This window comes from Accipiter gentilis, chromosome 14 (assembly GCF_929443795.1).
Source record: "Accipiter gentilis chromosome 14, bAccGen1.1, whole genome shotgun sequence".
In the NCBI taxonomy this organism is placed as follows: Eukaryota; Metazoa; Chordata; class Aves; order Accipitriformes; family Accipitridae; genus Astur; species Astur gentilis.
The window spans coordinates 15,462,831-15,487,915 of record NC_064893.1 but is presented as its reverse complement, the minus strand read 5'-3'; the positions used below and the strand labels follow the sequence as shown (position 1 = coordinate 15,487,915).

The 25,085-nt window shown below is 40.2% G+C and overlaps 2 protein-coding genes across 6 annotated transcripts in view; one reads left to right on the top strand and one right to left on the bottom strand.

Annotated features, from left to right (window-relative positions):
• The window catches only part of AVL9 (AVL9 cell migration associated), a 45,046-nt gene extending 38,635 nt beyond the window's left edge, over positions 1-6,411 (top strand). The window contains exon 16 of the mRNA XM_049816587.1: positions 965-6,411. Within this exon, the coding sequence (XP_049672544.1) occupies positions 965-1,059 (95 nt within the window). The 3' untranslated portion in view covers positions 1,060-6,411. The remainder of the gene's footprint in view (positions 1-964) is intronic.
• A 3,355-nt stretch (positions 6,412-9,766) lies between these two features.
• On the bottom strand, positions 9,767-23,813 carry KBTBD2 (kelch repeat and BTB domain containing 2). 5 transcript variants are annotated; one of them, XM_049816541.1, is made up of 4 exons: positions 23,592-23,813; positions 15,989-16,515; positions 12,926-13,091; positions 9,767-12,486 (listed from the first exon to the last, which is right to left on the bottom strand). In XM_049816541.1, exons 2-4 carry the CDS (start codon positions 16,156-16,158, stop codon positions 10,951-10,953), a joined length of 1,872 nt encoding a protein of 623 aa, XP_049672498.1. In that variant the 5' UTR covers positions 16,159-16,515; positions 23,592-23,813; the 3' UTR covers positions 9,767-10,950. The 5 variants fall into 5 exon arrangements, with proteins under 5 accessions (XP_049672498.1, XP_049672499.1, XP_049672497.1 ...); XM_049816542.1 differs by lacking the exon at positions 23,592-23,813 and adding an exon at positions 23,091-23,333; XM_049816540.1 differs by lacking the exon at positions 23,592-23,813 and adding an exon at positions 18,639-22,902.
• Between the last annotated feature and the right edge of the window lie 1,272 nt (positions 23,814-25,085).

Genomic DNA, 25,085 nt, shown 5'->3' with positions numbered 1-25,085 from the left:
TATTAGTTTCTTCTTTTCTGTTCTCTTAAACCGTTCTTATCGCAACCCACAAGTTTTACTACTTTTCCTGATTTTCTCCCCTATCCCACTGGGTGGGGGGGGGGGAGTGAGTGAGAGAGAGACTGTGTGGTGCTTAGTTGCTGGCTGGGGTTAAACCATGACAATCTCAGTTATATTTTGTTTTAATCGAAGTATACTTTATAACATACATACAAAACAGAGCAACATTTTGAGGGGTGAAGCTGCTGATTGAGCCCTGTATATTGTGTAATAGTGGAAAGAGAAGCAGCTAGACAAAGAAAGTAGTGTAAATTCACTTTTCCAGTGTGGGCTGGAGATGAATGTGGGAAGAGAGATGTTCAGGTAAAAGCTTTCATGTAATCTGGAAATGCTGAGACCACAACACCACCTTCTGCATTGAGCTATTCCCATTTTTATATCACTTTGACTGAAACTATTCAGAACTGGCTGAAATCAGAGGAAGACTTTGTGTCAGTTTCTGTAGGTTTTGCAATAGTCTGTAATTTTCTGGAAAAGCACTTGTTGCACTTGAACAGGGGCAACATCATGCTGTCATCTTGCAGTGTGAGATAATGTGAGTTCACCCATTGAAGAATCTGATAGTTGTTCTGCAGTAGCTTGGCCAAAAATTGTTTAGCTTCCTCTTTTATTCCATTAGAGTCTTTCTACTCTTTTTGCTGTTGTACATGTTGGCAAGGAGCGCCTTTCAGCCCTAAGTCTAGCAAGCCTTCTAGGGCAAAGGACAACATAGGCCATTTCTGCTGACCTACTATGTTCAAGTTCTTTGACTATTTTCTGACACAGACTCTGGACTTGGATGTTAAATCCCAAATTGGAGAACTTGATTGTGCAATAATTTTTTTTTTTTTTAATATTTCTTTGTAGTAGCTTAGTAATGATAACACTACACTGTTGTCCTTCTTTCTTTTATTTTATAATGCAGGTCAATCAGTTGGAGGAGCCTTCACAAGTGCGAAATCAGCTATGTCGTCGTGGTTTTCCACTTTTACGCAGTCAACCCAAAGCCTTGGGGACTAAACGATGGTTTTGCACAATGCTGCTGAATATTTCAGTTGCAATGCTTTCTCTGAGCTGTAAAAAGACCACTCCAAAACATAGGAGTGGAGATTAATTACCAAGGACCAAAGCAAGGTATATGTTGTTTGCAAGCAGATGTGGGATGTTACCATTAAGTTTCACTAGAAGTGTAGAAGAATGGTGAGTGTCTCCATACAATGGGTTGGCATTTTCAGTATAATTGTTGTATTTAAAATGACTACTTTTCCTTAAAACTGAGCCTTTATAAAGACATTAGCAAACAGGGCTTGTTGTAAGTCAAATGTGTTTGACTTTAGATTTGTACATTTTCTTGGATGTTGAAAATATTTATGTAAAGTAGTTATATTTTTCAATCCAAATAGCCAAATGTTTGTGAATTCTTGTTAGAAATAAGCAGAGTATAAATACTGATTCCTCTTTCAGGTTGGATTTGCAAACATCTCTGCAAAAAGTATATGGTGGACACCCTTAAAGGGTTCAAGCCAGGTGGAACTGTCTCACTTTCACCTGCAAACTAAAATCAGCAGGGTGCAGAGTAAGACTGTGGATGACTTAAGGGTTTTTCTCCCTTTCTCCTCTGTAGCCATGTACAGTTGCTCACATTAATCTGTCTTTTGCTCTCTTTGTGTCCCCAAATCTGTGTGACAGTTGCAAAATTAGTGTTTTCTTCATGTTATGCAGTAGGCCTTCATAACTCTGCATATGTTTTGGCTGTGTTTTTACCCTGGGAAGTGAATGGGATTCCAGTTGGAGATCTCTCTTCAGAAAAAGTATTACAAAACAATTGTCCCAAACTGGGGTTGGATCACAGACAGATTTGTGAGGTCTTGCTCTATTAGGATGTAATTACACCACCAATGTAGTTACATGCATATACATACAAAGTACTAAAACCACCTAAAAGTAGCACAGTAGCAAACTCTGCATGCAGGTTTTTGGGTGGCTTTTTTTGCCAGTAAAGTTATGAAAACGCTTCCAAAAGAAAATCGGCTATATTGATTTTCTGTGTTGACTCAGGGAATGTTCTGTTTGGATAACTACTTTTTTCATAAGGAAAGTAACACTAGAACTTGAGAGAGTAACTAAAACGGCTCAGTTTGTATGCTTGTGTGAAGAAATATAATAGTTTATATGAAAAGATGAGGCATAATGCTGTATTTTGTATGTAACATGTACACAGTGTCTTCTGTTTGCAAGTGTATTCTACTTCCTACATTTCCTGATTCTGAGAGAGATTATTTCCTGTTTCTTGCAACCTGTGTGCCTCTATATGCCTTCTAACATCCCCACATGATAGCTGTTAACATTTTCTACATTACGTTAGCAAACATTCCAACTTTCTGTAGTAAAAGGCTCTTAGTTTATTGCCTCATCAGTATCTGTCAGCATTTTGCCTTGTTCTTTTCTGGGGCCAAGATTTCAAGTCATGGTTATTTCTTCTACTCCTCAAATAAAATACAGCAGCTGTACAAGAAGTAAACAAGAAGGCTTGAATGTACTTTGTTTTAAGAAATTAAGTTCTAATTTCTTTAGGTGCATTTGAAAAGCTTAATAGAAAAGCCACAGTTGTATCATGCAGTTACTGTCCAACAACTTAGTTTTCAGTTTTATTGCCTCAAACAACAATTTGAAAACAGAGGATCTGGTTTAAAAGCCTTCATTAATTTTTTCTAGGACAAACTAGATAGAATGGTCATGGAAAACCTGACAGTATACAGCTAGTTTGAGTAGTTTCATTTGAGAAGGGCAAAAAAGCCTGTAAAGCTCTACTAATCTACTGCTGCTGACATACAAGTAAAATGTATCTATACAACTGCAGCTGTTGTTCTGGTCTCTGTGTGCGTTTGTGTATCTCCTAACACTTTTGATGCTCTTTTCTGTTTTATTCCACAACTCTGTAATAGACATTTATATCTTTTCAAAGATTAGTACTTGATACGCAGAAAAAGCTCTGGTGAAAGCTCTGGCTGCATTTATTCATGATGAGTCTAGAGCTTTCTGATTCAGCACACAGGTAAGAAAATAACCAAAAATAATCACTTGCTTTTGTGAAATGGCTAACATATTATCTGCTGTCTGGGATTTAAGTGGTCAGGCTTCATGTTCTAGTGAAGACTGAATAAACATGCATAAAGGATTTAAGCACCTATAAAACTAACTTCAGCACCTTAAGGCACACTAGGTACATTTAGGTGTAGGAGCTCATGATGGTTAGTTCTAGGAGCCAGGCAAGTGGTTGGTATTTGCATGTACAAGATATAGAAACAGGACCTTCAAGGATCCCTTTTCAATATCCTTGTCTTTGTCACCTTCTCACCTGAGTTTCTTCTGTAGAATTCTATGCGCCTAATTTGTATAGCTGATTTGTTAGCTCTCTGCATTCCCCTTACTCCCACAGGCTCCTTCGCTGGCCCAGGAATATTAGAAAGCTGATTTTTTTTTTTTTTTTTTTTGGTAGATTGATCTGGGGAAAGGCAGGATGAGGTGTCCTCTGCCGTGCTAAGCTGATGCACAGCTGCTTGCTGCTTTGTACAGGGACTCTGTTACGATACTTCACAGTATTTCTTTAATTGGCAAGAAAACCAGACAGATCTTTCTCTGCAGTCTTTCCCACTGTCCCAGCTGTCTCTGTGGTTGGGCCAAACATACAACCTGATTAAGAGTATTTTTCTTACTTTACAAATGATAGAATAAGAAACTTGTATTCATTTTCAATCTTTTTAAGACCTGACATCCTGCTAGCAGGTTGGACTGTGATTTAAACTCATACAGTGATTAAGACTCATGCAGTGGGTGGAGATGAAGTGATCTTCATAATACTTGTTTTCATTAACAGGTATGTTTGCTCTTTGACATTTGCTTAAACTTAATTTTGGGCTGTAGGAAGGCATGCAGCCACTGTGGTTCATCTAAGCTCATGTAGTCCTCTTCTTAATTTAATGGTTGTAACCTCTTTAGTTAAATCCAATGCAAATGCAAGTTATTTTCCTCCCCTCTGTTTTAAAATTTCCAGTGCAAGCATTATTACTTATTCAGAAAGATTTAGGCAGTTGAATTCTATTTCAAAGACTCTGACATCCATTCCTGCACTGCAAGAAACAGAGTCCTAAATGAATTGGTGATAATGTCTCTGAGTCAACTGTGAAGCTATTGTTACAGCTCTGTTGTGACGTATGTTGCAGAGGTATGTCTGGCTGTCAATGTGCAGCATGAACTGACTTACAGGTAATACAACAGCACACCTCTCAACTTTCTGGCATCAAAGACATCGACCTCTGCTTTTTGTATGTGCCAGCATTTGAGGAACTGCCTATTGAGCATATAAGTCCCCAAAACCCCACAAGACTAAGTATCATTGACCTAATATTTCATTTGGCTAAAATGTTCAGCATTTTTCATCAATCATTTTTGTGTCATAACCTCAATTCCTGTGCATATCTGACACCAGTTTCCTCAAATATCGCAATGTAATTATCATTTTTTAGATCAGTGTCCTAGTACATTGCACTTGTTTAACCTTGTACATCTGTTTTAAGCACCTTTGTAAGTAAATCTAGTATTTTGCCTAAACAAGGTTCTGACTTCCGTAGAAATTATTACTAAGCAGAGAAACTAATGTGACAGTATTTAACTGTAAAAGTGAAGGCATGAATGCAGGTTTTTAAACATAGAAACTGTTGCTTGATAATTGAACATGCAAGTAATGTATTTGATTTTTCTTGTGCTGCTTGAAAAATAAATACATCCAGCCTGTTTAAAGTTCTGTCTGCTCAAAAAGCTGTATTATTTTAAGAAATTAATCCCATCAGAAGACGTTTGCAGTGTCTGGGTTTGATATTGGTAGCTACTTGCAATACACTGGCAGTCTTTTTGAAATTTGTCTTCCATTTAAACTGATTGTGGATGCTGCTTTTTGCAAATTTAGGACAAGAGGGTCCTCTAGTGTGACTTTATTCCCTATTGGGTACTGCTCATTGTGAATTGATTAAAGTCTTCAGTAGCTCACAGACCTTGTATCAGTAAGAACTTTTAAGTGTGACTGTAAAATTTTGATGTAGATATACCTTCAAAATAATGCATAGTTCATGTGGATTGTGACATCTAGTCAAAATCAGGATGCTGAGTAAATTAATTGCTGCACATCCAGTTCTCTGCCATAGTGAGCTATTTTAAAACTTGAAAACTTCTACTGTAACTGTCACTGTACCTAGCTGAGAATGATTTGGTGAACTGCTCTTTCTAGTAGGAAGAAACTAACTGCCTTGAATAACATTCAGATGTGAATTACATGAAGCTTATGTCTAGAAAACAGTTGCAATTCTCTAAAACTTTTTAAAATTTTTCCGACCATCTGCAAGTAGTTGTGCAAAGATGCTGAAAGATAAATTTACATCATGTTGTTTATGCAGTGTAATTTTACTTTCTTGCAGGTATTTAGTTTTCATTAAAAAGGGCAAAATGCAAAGTACTCATTAAAGGCAGCAACACTACATTATTGTACTATGATTAAAGAGGTATGACAAGTTGCTTCATGGTGTTTTGAGTCTTTAATACTATAGTAGAGGAGAAACTGAATTAAAAAAGCAGGCACAGAGCTTTAATTCTGTGATGTTTCAGGTCTTGACCCTATTCTTTATCAAACATCAGAAGCAGTGTTTGGATTCATAAAAAAAAAAATATGGAGATGGGTCACTTCTGTCAGTTAAATAGTGAGCCTTACTCAGATTACTGTATTTCCTGTAAATTGACATCATATGTGCATACTGTCTGTACACAGGTGGCTTAATCTCAGTTGTGATGGAACTTGGAAGTCTAGCTGTCTTCTTGAGTCTATATAGGCTCAAAGTTGCCTAATCATAGATTGCTCCTCGTGTAATACTATTCCAAAATCAACTGACAGAAAGTTGTTACTTCCCTGCCTGAATTTACTAATATTGATAAAAGCATAATTACTATTTGCCTCAATAGTAGCAGAGAACATTCTATAAAATCTTCTTGTCTTAATCTAGATCACCAAGAAAGTAGTGCTGCTTTCTAGATCAGGTGAGCATAAAGAAAATCAAATAAGAATGTTTAGACTGAATGAAGAACAGTTATCTAAAGTGAAGGCAGATACAGAGGTATTTTGTTGTCTGAAAAACAATATGGGGAATAACATCACTTGCATATTATATGAAACAGATGGAAAATACTGAAGAAGCCAACTCAACTGGTCTCTCACCTCTGAATTCAGAGACCTTATGAAATGCACACAGGAACAGAGTGGAGAATTTAAAAGTTCAGGCATACCAGAAAGTGGCAAAAAAATAATGCTGAGCTTAATGTATTGCCTAATATGACCTGTGATTACTGACCTTTGCTGCTCTTAATGAATTGTGTGTATATGTATTTTGACATGTGTAATGCTGTGACAAAGACCTGGCTGAAGAGTATGTCTGCTATTAAATTGTGGAAATTGTTTCTTGTTTTTATGGAAGAGAAGAAAAAAATTGTGTTCAATTAACTAGCCATAACTCTTGCACTTTCTAAATAAAATCTCAGCATCAAGATTTAGCCATATGTTTAGCACATAATCTGAATGGACTGTAAGGTCTATGTTATATCACTACTTTTTTAGTACCTGTTATTGCCCTGTTTACTGGCTGTTAGGTCATATTAATGCAGCAGAGTGCATGTATGTATTCAGTACAGTTTACTATTTTAAGAGATGAAGTCATGAAATGCCTCAGGTGACCAATCATACTTCAATAATGGTGTACATACAATGCTTGAACCCCTTTCTTCGCTGAAACAAAGCTAGCTGGTTTAAGTTAGACCAAGCCACAAAAGAGCTATGTGTTCTAGAGCAGGAGGGGAGAAAAGCACACACAGACGTACTTTTATCACTCTCTTTCACCTTCATGCTTGTTCCATCTTCTCCGTTATTCCTTTCTTCCATCTCAAAGTTTCTGTAACTCAGTACTGACCCAGGTCTTGCTCTTACCTCCTGGTTCAGGCTGTTCACCAACCCCTTCCATACCAGAACTTGGGAGGTATATGAAGATGTACAGATTTCATATTGACTACCTCCTGGTGTCATGAGTGATCACTGCATTTTACTCAGTCTGCTAGTACTCCTCCTACAGGTTATAAGCTCTCTGAGTAAGAACTCTGCCTGGCTGCATTGTACTCATGGTAAATGTTGTAGGAGGGAGATACTTTAAGGAATTCTGGAGTGGAACTAAACAGACTTTTGTCTGGCTAATGTTAAGCATCAAGTGGAAGGGCAAGCCTAATTCGGAGTCTGCCTAAATTAAAGCTGCTTTTGTGTAGGAATCCAGATCGAAAAGGAGAAAACAATTTGAAGGTAGCCATAAATCGGAAACAGAGCAGGAAAACCACTAGCCTGCTAATATGTTCAGTGGTGTGCAGGTCTGCACTGCAATGGGGCAGGTGCTAGTGCATCATAACAGAAGCATTGAGGAGTGAAACTAGAAATGTTGTGAAATGTAGTGTTTTAAACCAGGCAGTGCTTTAAATCTTAAAAAAAAAAAAAAATCTTCATAATTTTAGCAAATTTTCCCCTGAAATTAACTATCCATCTGATTCTCTTCTCTGCAAAGCTTGACACAGTTCACTGCCCTAGATCTGACTAGTCCCCTTAGAACAAAAATTAAACCTGCCATTAAGTATATATTTAAACAACTGTAAAAATAAATGGATGCATTAAAAATTAGCAAAGGCCAGATTGCTTCTTTTTATTACTTCAGGTAGGGGCAACTGAAACTATGTAGAACTAACTTCAAGTAGTTTTCTACCAGAAAAGAAGCCAACTTTTTGCAAATACAGTGAAGCTTGAGGACATACAAAGTTGATTCATTGAAACTTGTATGTAAATGTACTTCAAAGCCAAGTACAGGTTGAATAGGCTAGTATTAGGTTGAAGCTTTGTAGTGAGATACTAGTTTAGAACTCTGTGAAGGCTTTAATTGTATTTGCTCCATTTATGAAATGAGAACTGCTTTTTTTTCAGCTGTTGTCTTTGTTCCTACAGCAGTCTTTCTTTAATTTGACCACTAGTGACCATTTCCAGGCACATGACAATGCTTTGCCTGCCGAGTTTCCTCCTCAAATTATGCAAGGAAAGAATTTAGACTTGAGAATAGCATTTGCGAGCTGTGTTTTTTTTCTGGGGTTGAATACTGACTGCAGCCACTAGTTGTATAAATAAGTGAACTAATAGTTAAGTATGTCTTTAGCAGAGTCACTAGAGAACTGTTCAACACCACTAGTCTTATGTACTGTATTATTAATAGTAAATTAATTTTAAATAAGGTACTACATCATCTTAGGCCATACAAAGTACAAAAATATGCAGATAATATCTAGAAAAAATATAAAAATAATATATTAAAAAAAATGCAGACTAGCAGGAAGTCACGTAGACTGTATTTTAAAAGATGTTCCTAAATGGAAAAAAATCAAGGATGGTTCTTCCAGGTTCTGTGAGGCAACATGACTCACAGCCACTGCCATTTAGTGACCTACTTCCTAGTCAAATTTACCCCCACCCCCTTCTTCCTCTGTTAAGAAACTATGCATAAGATTTTAAACTTAAGTTGGAAGTTCTCAGTAACAGAGCAAGCCCACTGTGTTCCTTCCCTAGCTATATATCATCTACCCTGGAAGAACACAGGCTTGTCCTAAAGCCTAATGTAGCCTGATACAGCAGGCCGAAGAGAGAATGACCCCCCCAGAACTGAGTACTCTGTTCAGGCTGGAGTTATGCCCGAGGTATGTGATTCTCCAAATCACCATATAAAGTAGTATCACTTTTTCTTTTAATCTATACTCTCTTGAATGAGCTTGCAACTGGCTGTCCTACCTGATACACGAAAGCAAGACAAACAGACCTACTAGCAGGATCCCGAGTCACTTCTCCCCTCTTATCTAAGCAATTCAGGTGTTAAAAAAAAATAAAATTGATGTAATTGTAAAGGCAAACAGGTTTTGTCACCTTCATTTAAAAAAAATCAGTAGCTTGCCTCCTTCTGTTAGAGCCATCATTATTCTGGGTCCCATAAATCCATACATGGTACAAAATGCCAAAGTATTAGGAAGATTTTTATATAAGGCAGGTCTGTTGGCTGAAGTCCCTTTTCCAGTCAAAACCTTTAATAATTGTACATGACAAAACTTTGTAAAACTACTTGCCACCTAGCCACAAAACTATATAGCTGTCATCTTTGGTGAAAGCTGTAGTTGTATTTGCTAGAGTAAGAAAGAAAATGAAGGGAAAGCCGGGGCAGTCTGGACAATAGAGTAAATAAATTTGCTCTTGCTATTAAAGACTGAACATACGTTTCCCATCTTCTGAGCATATAGAAAAGATTCCTTATTACCTCCTTAATGGCTATGGTTCTTCACTCGCAGTAGAGCAGAATTTGTCCTGTGACTGGACAAGTGCTAATTTACAAAAATCATAGTGGGGGATCCAAGTTCTATATAATCCTCAGTTTGACCTGAATACCTGATTTCCAGCTTTCACTGACCAGTAAGCACAGTCAACTAATGTACTCGTCTCCAGGCTTTTCACAGCTTAACTATTTCCAGTTGCCATCAACAAACTACTTGCTAGAAGTGTGCCTGCAGTGGGAGGGTGGTATAGCTGTGTTGACTTCAACCAGAAAGCACACTCAAACTCAGCTGGATTCAGTCTTTTTTAATAAATTAATGTCATTCAAAATACAGTGCCAGAACATGATGCAGCTGAACATGCTAGTAAGGTTTGTCATGAAGCACCTGTGTTCATGTTAGGTTGGTGGTGCCCCGCTACTGCTAGTGGTTCCTGGGATTAATGCTAGAGCAGCACTAGTCATCTGCTCTCCTGCACACAGCACAGGATATTCCTGAACAGTTTGCTTCTCCCCCCACCCCCCAAAGTAAAAAACCTGATAGCTAAGGGGTATCTATACACAATCACACTACAGTAATGCTTGTTATTAAATTAACAGAAAATAAAGACCTGGTTAATCCACACTAGAACTTTGTTTTACAATGGAAAAATACATCAGCAGCAGGAAGTAATATACATGAGCCAACATTACTGTAATACAGACCGTGGAGACATTTACTGATTAAAGCTCCACATAGACCCGCACTATGAGGGCTGACAATTCCTATTGCAAGCCCAGCAACTTAAGTCCACACCTGGTAAACTACCAGCTGCTTGGAAGACCTGTATTCTAAATAGACAGGTATAAGTTAGTGAAAATAGAATACATGCACCTAATAATACATGTGACTGAACCTGCAGTCATTTTGCCCTGCATGTTACCATACAATGGAAGATCTACCCTTCCTACCACAGGTAGATCCATGGGATTTGTTTCTTTTTCTTTTAATGGCATTACTATACCAACATGGATGTTAGTATTAAGTAAGTGCAGCACAGTCTTTTGATTAGGCCACACTGACAATTATATAACTAGCACTTAAGTAGAATATCCAGGAGTAATTCAAATATAACTGGAAGATATTTTCAAGAGAGTTGTGACATCATCCTAGAAACAGTAACTACTTTTTTCTGAAGCTAATTTTCCTGAACTGAGACTTCATAGAACTAGAAATTAATTCTTTAGACAAGTCAGATGCTTAAGCTCATGATATACATCTACATTTCTCAATTATCAGATAATAGTATTTCAGATTATGGAAGCTTATCTGCTCATTTCACTGATTCATACTGAATGGCGGCAAGTATTAGGTAGGGCATAAAAATACAACTCATGAAAGACAGGTTTGACACTTCTGTTTCCAGACCTGTTCTTTCACAATCATTTATTTCAAGATAACTGAGCACAAAATCAGTTGTGCAGTCTAATTCAGGAGCTATACAGGTGGTAAAGTAACCATCTCCCCATCCAGCTCAAATTCATCAGCTCCATCTGGTGAGAAGAGATACGTTGGAGGTTTCCATGGGGACTCTTCAAGGCAAGACGGATACAGCTTTCCTACCGTGCAGCGGAAGTCTTTCCCCAAGTCCCACAGCACACGTTCTGATATATGCTGCCTTAAAAACCAGCGATCGAGTTCCAGGTCATATTGATAGGTGGCATACTTCGCCCTCTCATTCATGTGGGTTTCTCGTATAAAGACACATAAAGAATTAGAGATGACAACAGCTCTAACGCATGGGTCAGAATACCGCTTGGCAGGGATATTGGCTGCCATTCTCCATTCATTTTTATTCACGTCATAGATTTCCACTGTTACGGAAGACCCATCTACAGTACTGCTTGGGAGCCTTATACCAGAATTGCTGGCAATATGCAGTCCTCCAATATAGAATATTTTATCACCAAAAGCAGCAGCTGAAGCAAAACATCTACTTGTTTGTCGCATAGCCATTTCTACCCAAGCATCTGACCTGGGAAAATAACAGTACATCAAGTTGTGTGCCATTACGTAAATGCAGTTGTGAACTGCTACTGCTGTGCTCCACTGCCATGCGCAAGGCAACGGGCTTACCATGGTCCACTCGTCTTTCTCAGTATCATATCTCTCCACAGTTCTCCTGTTGAGTTCTCCACCAACGCTGTCTCCTCCAATTGCATAGATGTAGCCTTCACAGCAGACCAGGGATGGCTTTATACGAACAAAGAGCATCGGTGTCTTTGGAAACCAAGTGTTTTGCTGTGCATCAAACCAGTAAAAGCAATTCACAGTTCTGAAGGCAGCCTGGAGTTTGCTGCTTTTACTGTGATTGGTTTTCGTGTTTTTCAGAGGAACTTGTCCACCTGCTATATAGATGTCATTATCAGGAGTAACAAGCATCCCAACCTTATGCAAGTCAGCAGGAGGGTTGCAGAGTTTGTAAACTTTTTCTGCCTGGGGGCTATAGCAGACAGAAGAATAAAGACTACCAGGGTTTTCAGCAGCAGCTTCAATGAATATCATCATCTCCTCTTTCGTCATACCAAGTCTGGGCTTGAAAAACTTGGGCATTGATTTGTACAGTCCTTGCACCACCACCGACTTATCATTAGGTGGTAAGCCTTGAAACCAGGCTCTCTGCGTTACTTCTGAAAGTGCATCGATTCGGATTTGGCTAAGAACAGAGGACAGATACTGCGATCGTGACTCTGTGTTGTACTCCAGCCATAACATGGCAGCTTCACGAACTGTCTCCTCCTTTTCCACATTTAAATTGTCACTGCTTAAAATATCTATCAGTAGATCGTGTGACAGTTGCATGAAAGCCTCCTGGTGGTACACAGCTGTGAACTTGTGCTCCACCATTCTTTTAGCACTCTGTTTTAACTCTTCACAGCTGAAGAGATCAGCAAAACTTAACAGACGCACACAATTTTCTGCATTAATTTTTTTGATTAAGTATTCTCTACACCGCTGTAACACATCATCTACCTGTAATGCAAAGAAGACACATGCTAAATATTACTGCATACCATCTATTTCTTCATGTACCAGCAGCAGGTAAAAATACCTGCATTTACTGTTGAACAACACAGTTTAGGCCTGGAATACTATATACGCACAGAACTACAGCAGTGACTTCCTCAACTGCTTCATGCAGATCAAGTACATCACATAATTATGTCTGCTGGAGAAACTCATTTGCTAAGTGTTAGAGGTGCACTGTTTTACTTCCACCCTCCGCAGGGACCATAAAGCAAGGACGGAAGGGTACATGAAACGTATCTGGCAAGCAACTGCTGTCTGTACTGAGCAAACTGAACAGGAGTATTTTGAAATGACTAAACAGAAGACTATTTAACAGGATAAAGAAAAAAATGGTTCAGAGGTTAGAAGCAGTAATTTCATACTCAAAATAAAACATTCCTACCTGTAAGAAGCAGGCAGTTTCATAAAGCTGTTCTACTGTGCTGTCGCTTATTGCCAAGTTACCCGTGTATGCGTAAGTTATGATAATTTGTAAAGTGGCTGCATCCACATTCCTCAGGTGTACATGTGTTTGTTTACTTTCACTTAGCCCGCTCATGAACATGGCTCTGAGGAGGAATATACATATCAAGACAAGGATCAACAGTAAGTACAGTAATCTTAAATAGTCACCTTCAAGTCTTCAGTGATTACACTCCAAAAGATGAGCAGTCTTTTAGGTTGCCTGTTTACAGGTGTTTAGTATTTACCTTAGGCTACCATCTAGTATTTAAGATAGAGCATTTGTACGGAACATTCAAGAAGTACCATCACTGCCTTCTGTAGAAATATTTTATATTTATGCAAATGCTTTTGTGTTAATCAGCAGAGTACTCTGATGATTATTTAGTTTTAGTGATGAAATTTAAAACTTCTATGTTAGGTGATAATAAGAGGGAAGAAACAGCCTCCAGAAAATACTGTTGAAACACATGCAGCTAGATTTTAGCTTCTAAAACAAAAGAAACAGATTTATGCAATGGAGTGAGCTAAGTCATATCAAAAAGCCTGCTCCTCTGCGAGGAGGAGAAAGTTAGCTGGGAAAATGGAGCAAAGACTGGCACTCTACAAAGTATTTCTTGTATACCATTCATAATAATACACAGTAAACTTGCAAGTTTGTAGACAAAAATGAATGACACAAAAAACTATCAGATTGCTCTGGGGAAAAAAAAAGGGGGGGGGGGTTGTGTGTGCAAGTATTTCCATGACATCTTCCTGAAAAAAGCAGAAAGCAATTTAAAAAAAGCTATTGTTTCCATAATGCTTTATATACCTATTGCCCATTCTGTTTTGTTTTTGTTTTTTTTTTTTCATTGCAACACAGTTAAGAACTAACTGGATTCTAGTACTGTAAACCAGGTATTTGTCATTTTTCTTAAAATGGGGGACACTTGATTTTAAAAGCTTTATATTCATTCAGGTTTGGTATTTATGGTTGTATTGAAAATTCAGCTCAAGGCTCTTTATATTTATTTGGGGCTTTTTAGGAAGCCACATATGAGAGAAGTTAGAAGGGACAGTGGGTGCACCCTACAGTCCTGCCTCCAGCTGCAGAGGTGAAGGCGACATGGAGATACACTCCCTAGGCAAAACCATTCCAAGCAGCGTCTGACACAAAGACAGTGCCCCACCACCATTCCCTCCTGCCCCATCCCCATCTCTCAGTCTTCCAAGCTCCTTACTCAGGGCAACTGGCATTTTAGGAGGGGTCACTGACTAGTCAAGTGAGCATGGAAGCATGCAGCTTTTTAAAGGTAAGCAAAGACAGTACAAGTGCCAGCAAAGACTCCTCTTCATAGAGAAGAAGAGGTAGCCGTTAGAGAATCTGGCTCTAGTGCATGCTTACACACTGCTGAGCAGCCTGCACTGGAACTGGGCTGTCGCAGCACAGCCTTCGAGCACAAAGATGGAAGGTAAGCTGGCTGCAATCATACACAATGGCTGGATCACACTAAGAGATGCTTTTCTGTTCTTCCCTCTCTCCCCACAGCCTCCTTCAGGACTATCAATTTTTCATAATAAAGCTAAATTTAGGAAGCTGAGCATCTTTTTCTAAACCAAAGTAGAGAAGAAAAACAGAACACGACAAAACCACAAGCTTGATACTTCTTTTAACCAGTGCCAAAACCTCATTCCATAAATAATAAACAAACACATATGAATAAGAGATCTGACTGCATATTCTAATGCAGCACACTGCATGGACTCGTGACAGCTTTCCAACTTTATCATTAGCCACCCACATTAAATCTGGCTACATTTCCAGTGGCTGTTATTTTACAGACTGTTGGAACTATGTCATCTGCACAAGGCCAACAGCAATAATCATTATCTAGTGATCACACAATACTTGTTGCTAAAAATTGTAACAGACTCATCTGAGATGAAAAAATTAATACAAAACCAGGAGCAACAAAAAATTCAGTGGAAGTAATAAATTAATCCTCGAATAGTTCTATACAAGAAAGCAGACAAAATACAGAAAATGTTTTAGACGTGTTCTGTATAGTGAGCCCATCTCAACAAGAAAACAGAATTTGCAAACCTTCCCTTGATTAAACAGGAAAGAAAAGTTATAATCCCTCCACAATGCATCAGGAAGGTGAAACATGCATGGATGTCACCAAGACTGGTTTCAAGCTTCAAAATTCCTTCCAGACAGGCAGATTAATTATACTGTGTTACCAACAAAAAATGATTAATCACTAAAGAAAATTAATAGTACTTCATCTTCTAGGACTTACCATGAAGGTATCTGCAAAAAGTAGTAGCACTCGACATACCTTATTAATAAAAACTTTTCAAAAGACAAAAAACAGGACACCTGGGAAGCAGGAGCTACTGAATTAAAAACTGCAACAGCATCTTGGGGACAGGGGGTGAACAAAAACACACACCCACAAAAAACCCTGTTGCATTGCAGCAAGGCTCTCAGGCAAGAAAAGAGTTTCTGGCTGCTTTGCTGAGCAGAGAAAACCTGATGATTCAGAAAAGCCATGAACTTGCACAGCAATCCCTACCTCTGCTAAGAAACTACAGCTAATAAACATGACAATGGAACTCCCATAGCCAAATCTCAGTAATCCCTTGTTACCCTACCTTGGGAAATAAAAGAAGATTAAATATTTAAAGATTAAGTATGAAGAATAAGAAATCTACTAATTATTCAGACTGGATTAACTCCCTAAAGAAAACAAACCATCACAAGTGTGGTGGGGTTTGGTTTGGGTTTTTTTCACTTACTGTAAAAACGACTACCTATCCAGAGTAAGTCACAAGATGATAGAAAATTTATTTTACTCTTTTGGTGTTGGCAAGTAATGATATTCAGGTTTTTTACTTACTTCACTGATCTTTAAAACTCTCTGCCACACATTAATTATTAATCAATTAAGTAATATTACACTCAAAAACAGGTATCACAGATTTGCTAGAATTAACAGATCCTAGTTTGAATACTTACCTGAAATATGAGCTGCATGTTGCAAGAACCATCTTATGGCAGGGAAATTCAGTGCCCTCAACAATCAACACTATGTCAGTTAGCAACTGCTGTTCATAAAAGAATTTTAACTGCTCCAGCAAGGATACAGCGTACTCTGTATTTATCTGCCTCTCGTCCTGGGTAGACATGACTGTATTCCATTAATATTTCCAGGACCAGAGAGAAAAGTCAAGATCTTTTCACCAGAGAAACGTCAGTTGAATGCTTCTTAAGTAACCAGGGAAGAAACGCAGGAGGTCTGTAGCCTTCAGAAGTGATACTGATAAAAAAAAGGCAGTGTTATCTTGGACTGCTGAATCAGTGTTTCAGACTTTGACCTCCTATTAGGTCATCACACTTTGACTTGCCACAATCTCTTTAGAGACTTTCAAGAGTGCCTGCAGAGCTCCTGTTGAGATCTATGATGCAGCAAATGAATGAACAAAAGCGAAGTCTGAGGTAGATTTCGTGGTAACATCTCGTGATCAGTGGCTGCACTTGAGTGACTGAAAGCAGGAAAATAAAATTAATTTACGCATTAGCACTTTTTCAAAAACCTTTCATAGTTACCCCTTAAAAGTAATTGTCTAACAAACTTCTTTCTAAATTAGAACTTAACTACTTGCACTAAAACTCTTGTTTAATTTTTTTTTCTCTACAACAGAAGTATCAAAGAGAAAGGAAAAGCAGAAGAGTTTGTACATTAAGTCTCATCAAGACGTAGACTGATGAATTAAGATAATTTATTTCGTCAACACAGCTTCTAAGGCTGAAGAGTTAAAACGAGGTTCAGTAAGACTTTATTCCTCTTCCAAAAATTACCCAGTTTTCCCACCGAGTACACCTGTGCATTTCCTTCAACCACTGATAAGATATCCACATTTTTCTCATTTCCATATTAAACAGCTACTTTTTCAGCTTCTGTGTTTTTGTCTACTTAAAGCTTATCAATACCAGGCCACTCAAAATGTAAATGCAGTTTCTTCAACACTCCATCATTCTCCAACTAAACTCTCAACATCATCATCAACCTGTTTACTTCACCTTTGGCATTCTACTAGAGAAAAAGCAGAACCGGACCTAAGGATTAAAAAGACCTAACAACCTATATTGCCAATGCTTATTTAATTCATCTTCTCTGTGCAGAAGGGCTTCACCTATTAACATTTCACATTCTATTTTTTTCCTTCTGAGTCAGCCAGGTAAGCATGACTGCTGCAGACCAGAGAAAAGAAAAATAAGGAGATAATAGGAGCAAAGGGATGCTGGAATGGCAGGGGTTAAAACTCTTGGGAGTGGTTATAAAGCAATGGCCACAGGCTACCAAAGTCTGTTTTCCTGTTTGGACATTTCTCCTCCTCTTAAAAACGGAGTCAGGTTTTATCTATCTTCCACGTGGACACAGAAACCTAATTAAGAATGGGATAGTTGTGACAACAAAATCATCATCATAAAGGACACTAGAGTACCACACCTATCAAATACTTCCAGGTTTATTTAACCTTGCACCGTTCTTTCGCATTCCAAAAATTGAGGAATAACCAGGGACTTGTTTGTCTAATGTCTAAGACATCAGTATCATTATAGTTCATTATGAACAGTGAATGCAGAAATACCTTACTTGAAATGACATACTTTAAATTCCATACAAAAATACACAATTAGTGTAAGATGAAGGCTGTAGAAATACCTTCCAGCCATATCAAAGATCTGCTATTTCAGAGCCCTGCCTGTAATACAATTCAAAGACAGCTGTCTTTTAACATTCACTCACTTGAAACAGATATGCTTAATTAATGCCACTTTAATTACTACTAATTTAGTGTCACTGATCCTTTTCAGTGAATATACACAAACAGGAATTTCAAGCTTTTAGTTTTCACCAGTTGTTTAACTGGAAAACAGTCAAAATAGTCAAACCCAATGTTCACTGTTACTTCAGGTGAAGCCAGTTAATTAAGAAAAACAGAAAAGGTGTTAATATTTGGAGGAGAAAGAAGGACAGCCTACTACATGCTAATATCTGTTGTTATAGCAGAAGTCTTGACTTCAGACCTTCAAGTTTCAGGTGCAGTTAACCACTGAAGCGGCTGAACAACAAGTGTATCAAGGACATAGAAGGATATTGCTCTTCTAAAGCAATGACCTTCTGCTTCAAGTCACAGCTTCTTTTCACCAAATTAGTATGCATCCTATCTCTGCATCACTGACCACTATCCTGGTTATCTGATAACAGCTTAACATGCAACCTAATCCATTGGCAGATTTTGCACTGAACTTTAAATGGCTACAGAGACATACAGACTTCCTAAGTGTGTTAGGCCCACAGAAATAAATAGTTCGTGGCCTTACTGGTATCCCAGGTCTCTCTACAGCATTGTTTTTCCTGGCTTAGGAGTAAAGTTTCAAGAACAATACAAGCCAGTGGATTAAGCTCTGTTCAGGCAGAGCATCAGTAGTACTAAGCTTTAGCAAAAGAAGTCATTGATATCATAACTTCCTATTCTGGTGTAACTCTAAAGAATATAAATCTTCAGAAACAGGAAAAAAAGAGTAAAACTAACATGCACTGTTTTAGACATTACGTAACAGAACCAGTCAAGGATGCCATGGAGAAATTGATATGTACCTGCTAGTAAGATCAAAGACATTTTTGGCAGCATGCGGCTGACAGTCGGTAACTGAAAAAGCAGACCTGTTCGACAGAAGACAAGTTGAAACTGTGAAATTAATTACTATAAATAGCTGGAACATTTGAGTATGACCTTTGGTAGCAGAAAAGATTGAGGAGATGACAGGAGTCTTGTTGCAGAACATTTATGTGATGTGAACCACCTTTGAACTGTAAATTTACAAAGCTGGAGTCGTTGGTTTACAGCTGATCTGAAACCATCTCATTTCCATGATGCGCTCCAGAGAGGCACACACGGTAAGACCATGCTACGTACATGATTCCCGTTTTCCACATCCATACTGTGTTTTGCTGCCAGTGATAACAATTTGCTAAAGAACAAAATTTTGTATTTGTCACAAAGTCAGGAGTCACATCCCATTCCCTTGTAATGGAACCATACTAAATACTCCGCAGGAGAACAACAGATATATCAAGGATCTCTGAATTTCTGGTCCAAAATTACCATCATTTATACTGTCACTTCCCCAAGAGAAGCGAATCTGTTCAACACATTAGGTAAGTGGTGTAGGAACATCATTTTGTGCCTGGAAAGTCCTCCAATACTACCTGCCTCTCTTGCACATCTCTGAAGAGTTCAAGACAATTTTGAAGGAGATATTCTCCTCGCTTTAAAGGCTGAAAAACTGAGGCACCAAAGTAACAATCAGCTTATCCAAAGCCACATACTTGCCAAAGGAAAACTGTAAGAGGCTCAGTCCTCCCCAGTCCGAACCTAACCTCTCTCACTGCACTGTGCTTGGTTGGCATACAGCTCTTAGATCTCAGCTAACTGAAAATCTATGAACTTGAAAAGATGTTTACAGATGTACAAGTCTCCTGTAGTTCTCCTAACTACACAGCGATGAACATTTCCTTACGGATGAAAAGATCTATGGCTGAAGTTAGCTTAATATCCTGAGCTGAAATACTGACAGAATAAAAATAATCCTTGAATGCAAGTTCTATGAATAAGACTCTCCCCTTCAACAATGTCACTGAAACGACCATTTTGTTCTGGGTAACTTCTGGGAAGTCAGCTGTCTAAAACAGGACTGGTATAGCTGCTGGAAGGCCACAGCAGTACTGGATTGCAAACTAAACCAAATTACTACTGGGTGATCCAAAGTAACTCCCTATCAAGCTGGAGAGCAGCATTAAGTAACAGGTTGGTAAGAGGGTTTGGTTTTAAGTACTTATTATTCCTTTCAGCTTAAGTAATTTTGACAAGGTGATTTTAACATCAAATCTGAATAAGACCATTCAAAAAATTAGTCATCAAATGTTAATGAGTTATGGTACAGGCTATTAATTGCCTTCCTTGAATCTGTTTATCTTCTGAGGTCAGGCAAAGATCAATAAACAGAGATACAAACTGCACTACATACATGGAATTATTAACACTATACTTCAATATATAACATGGAATAAGTATATTGACTATTCTCAATTTAATTAGTAGGGAAAGGTGTAAGATATATACATATAATACTCTTCAACTGGACTAATTCAAAACAAAATTTGCTTGATTTTTTCCAAATTATAAGAAAGGCAAAACAGATATATAGACATGCTTTTTTTTTTTTGCTTTTTTAGATATTTTGATACTAGGAGAAGAAATAAGTTCTTCTGAAAAATCCCATTAAGAAGTCTGCTAGATTAAATGCCTAACTTCCAACAGAATTCTGGGAAACAAAATCTATGAAAGAGTCACAGGTTCCTATCTGCATCTTTAGGCATCTAAATATCTCTTGAATTTTAACTTCACTAACTACAATTCACACTTCAATAAACCTGTATGTTTGAAAGAAAAAAGAAAAAAACCACCAAAACTTATTTCCCTGGACATTTAGTTTACTTAATCTAGTTTTAACTAATAAAAAAAGCTTTAAATACTACTTCTGTGCACTTATAATCAAATTCCTATTTCCATGCAATGGTAGCTTCATACAAATCACAAGCAAAAACATGTCTGAAGTAGTGAGTCATCCACTATTTTTAACATAATAAAATGTCAGAATTAAGAACTGAACAACTATAAACCAAACTATACAAGAATTCATGTGTGTATAGATAGCAATCCTCCCAGCTAGCAATGAAAGTACCAAGCTCGGGCACTTTTAATACTTAGTTACTATTAAGGATATGCCAAGTTACAAACCAACATGTTTCAAAACGATTATGCCAACTAATAGCAAGGGGGAATACAAGCACTAAAAACGATTAAAATCAATTATGTAAATCAATACACCTAGCCAACAGATCTCAAAGATAGGAAAGAAGAAACAGGAGTTGGAAGCTCTAGATTCTTGAGTAATGTATGAAATTTGCATCCTTGGCAACGAAAAATAAATAGGTAATTCATGAAGCAGTTCCAGACTTGGAAGTTTCCCTCTCTTCTAAAGCCATCAAAGGTGTCTTTGATAGCACTGCAGTCCAGAAACCCAAGCACATCCAGGAGATTCTAATAAGGCAACAACATGAAATTACACAAAAAAACAGGACCAATTTATTCCTACACTGTTATCATTTTGAGAATTACTATTCACTTGGAAACTACTACTATTTTCCATATATAGTATGCTTAGAAGGCGAGTTAGAACTCTGAGGTAGGTGAGCTTTCTGAAACTATGCAGAAGCTAGAGACTAGAAGTGTCAGACTCCATGCTAACAACATGTTTGGTCACAACACGCTCCTCATTACCAGTTTCTTTCCTGTTTTTCTGCTCCTGAAGGAAGTTATACACTAAAGGAAATACCTGCTCAGAAATAAAACTAGCACAAGATAAACCAACAACTTGGCAACTGGCCTTCTACGCTGAACACAGGTAGTTTCCATCCCCAAGGGCATTTCTGTTTTGTGGAAAGACTTGACCCGTTTTGGAAAATTAAGGGGGGGGGGGGGGGGGGTGAGGGGAGGGAGTGAGCCATGGATGTCTCCAGCAAGATCCAGCCATATATCATGCATGTATGGAAAAGTGGCTTTTTTCTCTGAAATCTGGTATGTTAGTGAAGCTAGTCTGTTTTATTTAAGAGCTTAAATTTCAGTTCACATGTATACACCACTCCCTTAAAAATTCACTATGAGATATGATGATGTTCAACTATAAATGCAAGCATTTCTACATTAAGAAATCAGATTAATAATTAGTGCAGCTTAACTAACCATAAGTTAGTTCCTGAAAGGTTAAGAGTCTTATAATGGTTATCTTATTCATGCATATAAAATTTGTTTTCAAAATGCAACAACCACTAGATTACGGAAGACAAATTTTAGGGTTTGCAACAATTCTGGTCCATTTCATAATCACATGACCAAAACTAAAAAGCCTGCCTCGGAAGAAAAAAACCCAACCCAACAACCACCGCCAAAAATACTAAATAAGCAGCAACATCCTTTCTTCTGCTTTGGTCTGTTCCTGCAAGATGCTAGTTACACAGCACTGAGTATAACAGGACCCTTTTACTCCACACACAAAAATAATTAGGGAAGAGGTGTGACACCTACACCCAGATCACGAGACCACGATTTACATATCCAAGTATATTAAATATTAAAAAATCACTTATTTCTCCTGGTACATTTATGGGAAACTGAACTAATTTGATCATGTATTTCAATGATCTTCTAAATACATCACCTCAACAAAATTCATGTAAATACAGCCCTAGGTGAGCTCACAACAGCACACAGCCTTTCAGGCCCACTATAATCACAAAGAAATGTAAAAAGGCAAGCTGTGGCTTTGCAAGGAATCCTCTAAAAATGCCTATGCTAACTACAATGCAAATCCATTTCTAAATCATAATTAAAGTTATTTCAAAAGCAGCAGGTATCTATCCCACTCATAACAGAAACAGTCATAAATACTGGAAAAATCCTAGGCACACAAATGGCTAACTTCAAAGCTATACTATGCATATACTTAGTCTGCAAGAGTTCGCTAAGAAATCTGACTCTTCAAATCCACGCAAACACTGAAGCCCACCCCCGGTCGCTGTAGGTAGTAGTAGTACGTATACGCACAGAACTAGACGTTACACGGAACGCCAATGCCACTACCGTGCTGTTGTCCTAGACGACTTCATCGTGTCTGTGCTTTCAAGCGTCTCTAAAGAAAACCACGGGAGTTGCAAGCGTCCCAACCTGCTAAGCTGAAGAGGAGCACTGAACGCCGGAAGCCCTACTGCCCACCCCACGACCGGCCCGAGTTTACAGTCCCCTCCCGCTCGCGGTACACAGCCACACGTTACCAGAGAGTGGGAACACATTTTTTTCCTCTTCCTGACAGCCGGGCGCGCCGTCCCGTCCCTCCATTGCTTTAATTCCTTTCCTGCTTCCCTAGCAAGCCCCCCCCCTCCCCGCCCGCCAGCCCTAGGGAAGGGGGCGCCTTCCTGCTCCGCCAGTACCGGCGCGCTCGGGGGCTCAGGGACGGCCCCACCGGCCGCACAGCTGACAGCCCGCCGCCGCGCCTCCCGATCTCCTCTCCTCTCTCCTCCTCCCGAGCTCCGCCGCGGCCGCCACCTCGCCTTCTTCCTCTGGGTGCCTCCGCCGCGGGTCTCCGCCGGCGTCCAGCGGGACCAGAGCCGCAGCTGCCGGGCGGGAGCGGCCGCAGGTCGCGGAGGGGGCGGGCGGGAGCCGCGCCCAGGCCGGGGGGGGGGGGGTTGGGGAGCGGCAGGCTGCGGCAGAGCCCCACGCGGGCCTCCCCGCCGCGGGAGCGCCCCCACCGCCGGGGCCGAGGCCCCCCCTCGCGGCGAAACGGCGGCCTACCCCCGCTGCGGCCCCGCAGGCCGGCGGCGGCGGCGAAGAGACGGGAAACGGCCCGACGGCCGCGCCAGACGACGGCGGCCGCTACGGCGGGAGGCGAGCGCAGGACAACCGCCGCCGCCGCCATCCCTCCCCGCACAAACCTCCGACCGCCGCTTTTTCCTCTTCTGCCTCAGCGTCCCGACCGCAGGCGGCCGGGGGCGAGGGGCCAGCCAAGGGAAGCGGGGGGGGGGGGGGGGGGGGGGAGAAGAAGAAGGAGGAGGAGGAGAAGGATCCGGTCCCACCCGGGCTGCGGAGGCGGCAGCCACTAGGCGCGCAGGCGCGCTGCCCTCCACCTCCTCATCCCCCACAGCACCTCCGCCGCTCGGCGGCCGTTACGAGGCGCCGCGCAGCGCCGCCCCTGCCCGCCTCTCCTGCGCATGCTCAGAGCGGGGAGAAGCCAGGCCCATTTCCTGTTCTTCCCCCCTCCAGCTTCTGCCTACGCCAGCGCCCGCGCCGGCCCGCCTCACGGCGCAGGGCGGGTGCGGGACGCCGAGAGGAGTGGGCGTGCGGGCGGAGGCAGCGCCCTCTGCCAGGAGAAGCGGCTCGCTGCAGCCCGTGGGCTGTGCGGGGAAGGGCCGAGGCGCGGCCCGGCCCGGCCCAGCCGTATCCCTCTGCTTCCCGGCGCCTCCTTTTTATTTTTTCTCAAGGGCCCTCCTGCCGGCTGAGGCACCGTGCAGCTGAAACGTCCTTTGGTCACACGCGGGAGCCTCAGAGGCGAGGTTTGCCTGCCCCTTGAGGAAACGCCGCCTGAGGCTTGTGGTGGCCTTGAGCCTGCCAAGCGACAGGGTCGAGGGAGATGCGAGGAGGCAGAAGGCCGAGGTCTGGCCCAAGGGAAGGGAAAATCCTGTAGACAGGCAACTCTTAAAAAGCTAGGGAGTCGGGGTTTTTTTGTTTTCTTTTTTTATTTCCCTTTGGGTCCATCCACCAAGAGAAAGGCTAGGAATTTAAAAAGGTGAAAACTTGATCCGACCAATGTAGGAGTTGGGGATTCAAAGCATCCCAGACCAGGCTCATGAGAGACCCGCACACAAAGTGCATGAGCTGCCCTTAATGCAAAGGACAGGCTTTGACTGGGGAGGTCTGCAAGGAACAAGATGAGTAATGCTTCCCAGGCATTTTGTAGTTTGTGCCTTAGTGCAAAGGACAAATTTAACCTGAACATTATAGGAAAAAAACCAAAACAAAACACAGAAATTACAGGAATTTCCCAACCTAGAAATGTAAATGGTCTCTAAGCATCCACGCCTCTTTAGTTTTCTCACATTCGTTGTGCTTGCTTCTTTCGCCATCTCTCCCAATACCAGTGCTCTGTCATTCAGACACATGAAGTTCCCAAGTGGCCGCTCAGATTCCCATCTCCTGTAAAGACCCAGGGCAGAGTCAAATTACAACCTCACACTTCATAAATTTCTGTTACGCTTGGTAGAGTACACTGTACTGGAATAAGCACTTCCCTTGTTCACATGGAAAGAACATCACATTTGTCAGCCTGCTCAGCCCTGTTAGGATGGATGAGCATTGCTCCCTTTACTCAGTACTGATCAACTGGTAAACTTTCAAAACAAATGTAAACTTTGCCTTGTATTGTCTGGTGG

Bases quoted from the DNA above. Each gene is read 5' to 3' on its own strand.
- KBTBD2 (XM_049816541.1), bottom strand. From the start codon at position 16,158: ATGTCTACCCAGGACGAGAGGCAGATAAATACAGAGTACGCTGTATCC. The intron at 13,092-15,988 runs GTAAGTATTCAA...ATTCCTCCTCAG, and splicing joins ACATGCAGCTCATATTTCAG to AGCCATGTTCATGAGCGGGC. The intron at 12,487-12,925 runs GTAGGAATGTTT...TTTGCATTACAG, and splicing joins AAACTGCCTGCTTCTTACAG to GTAGATGATGTGTTACAGCG.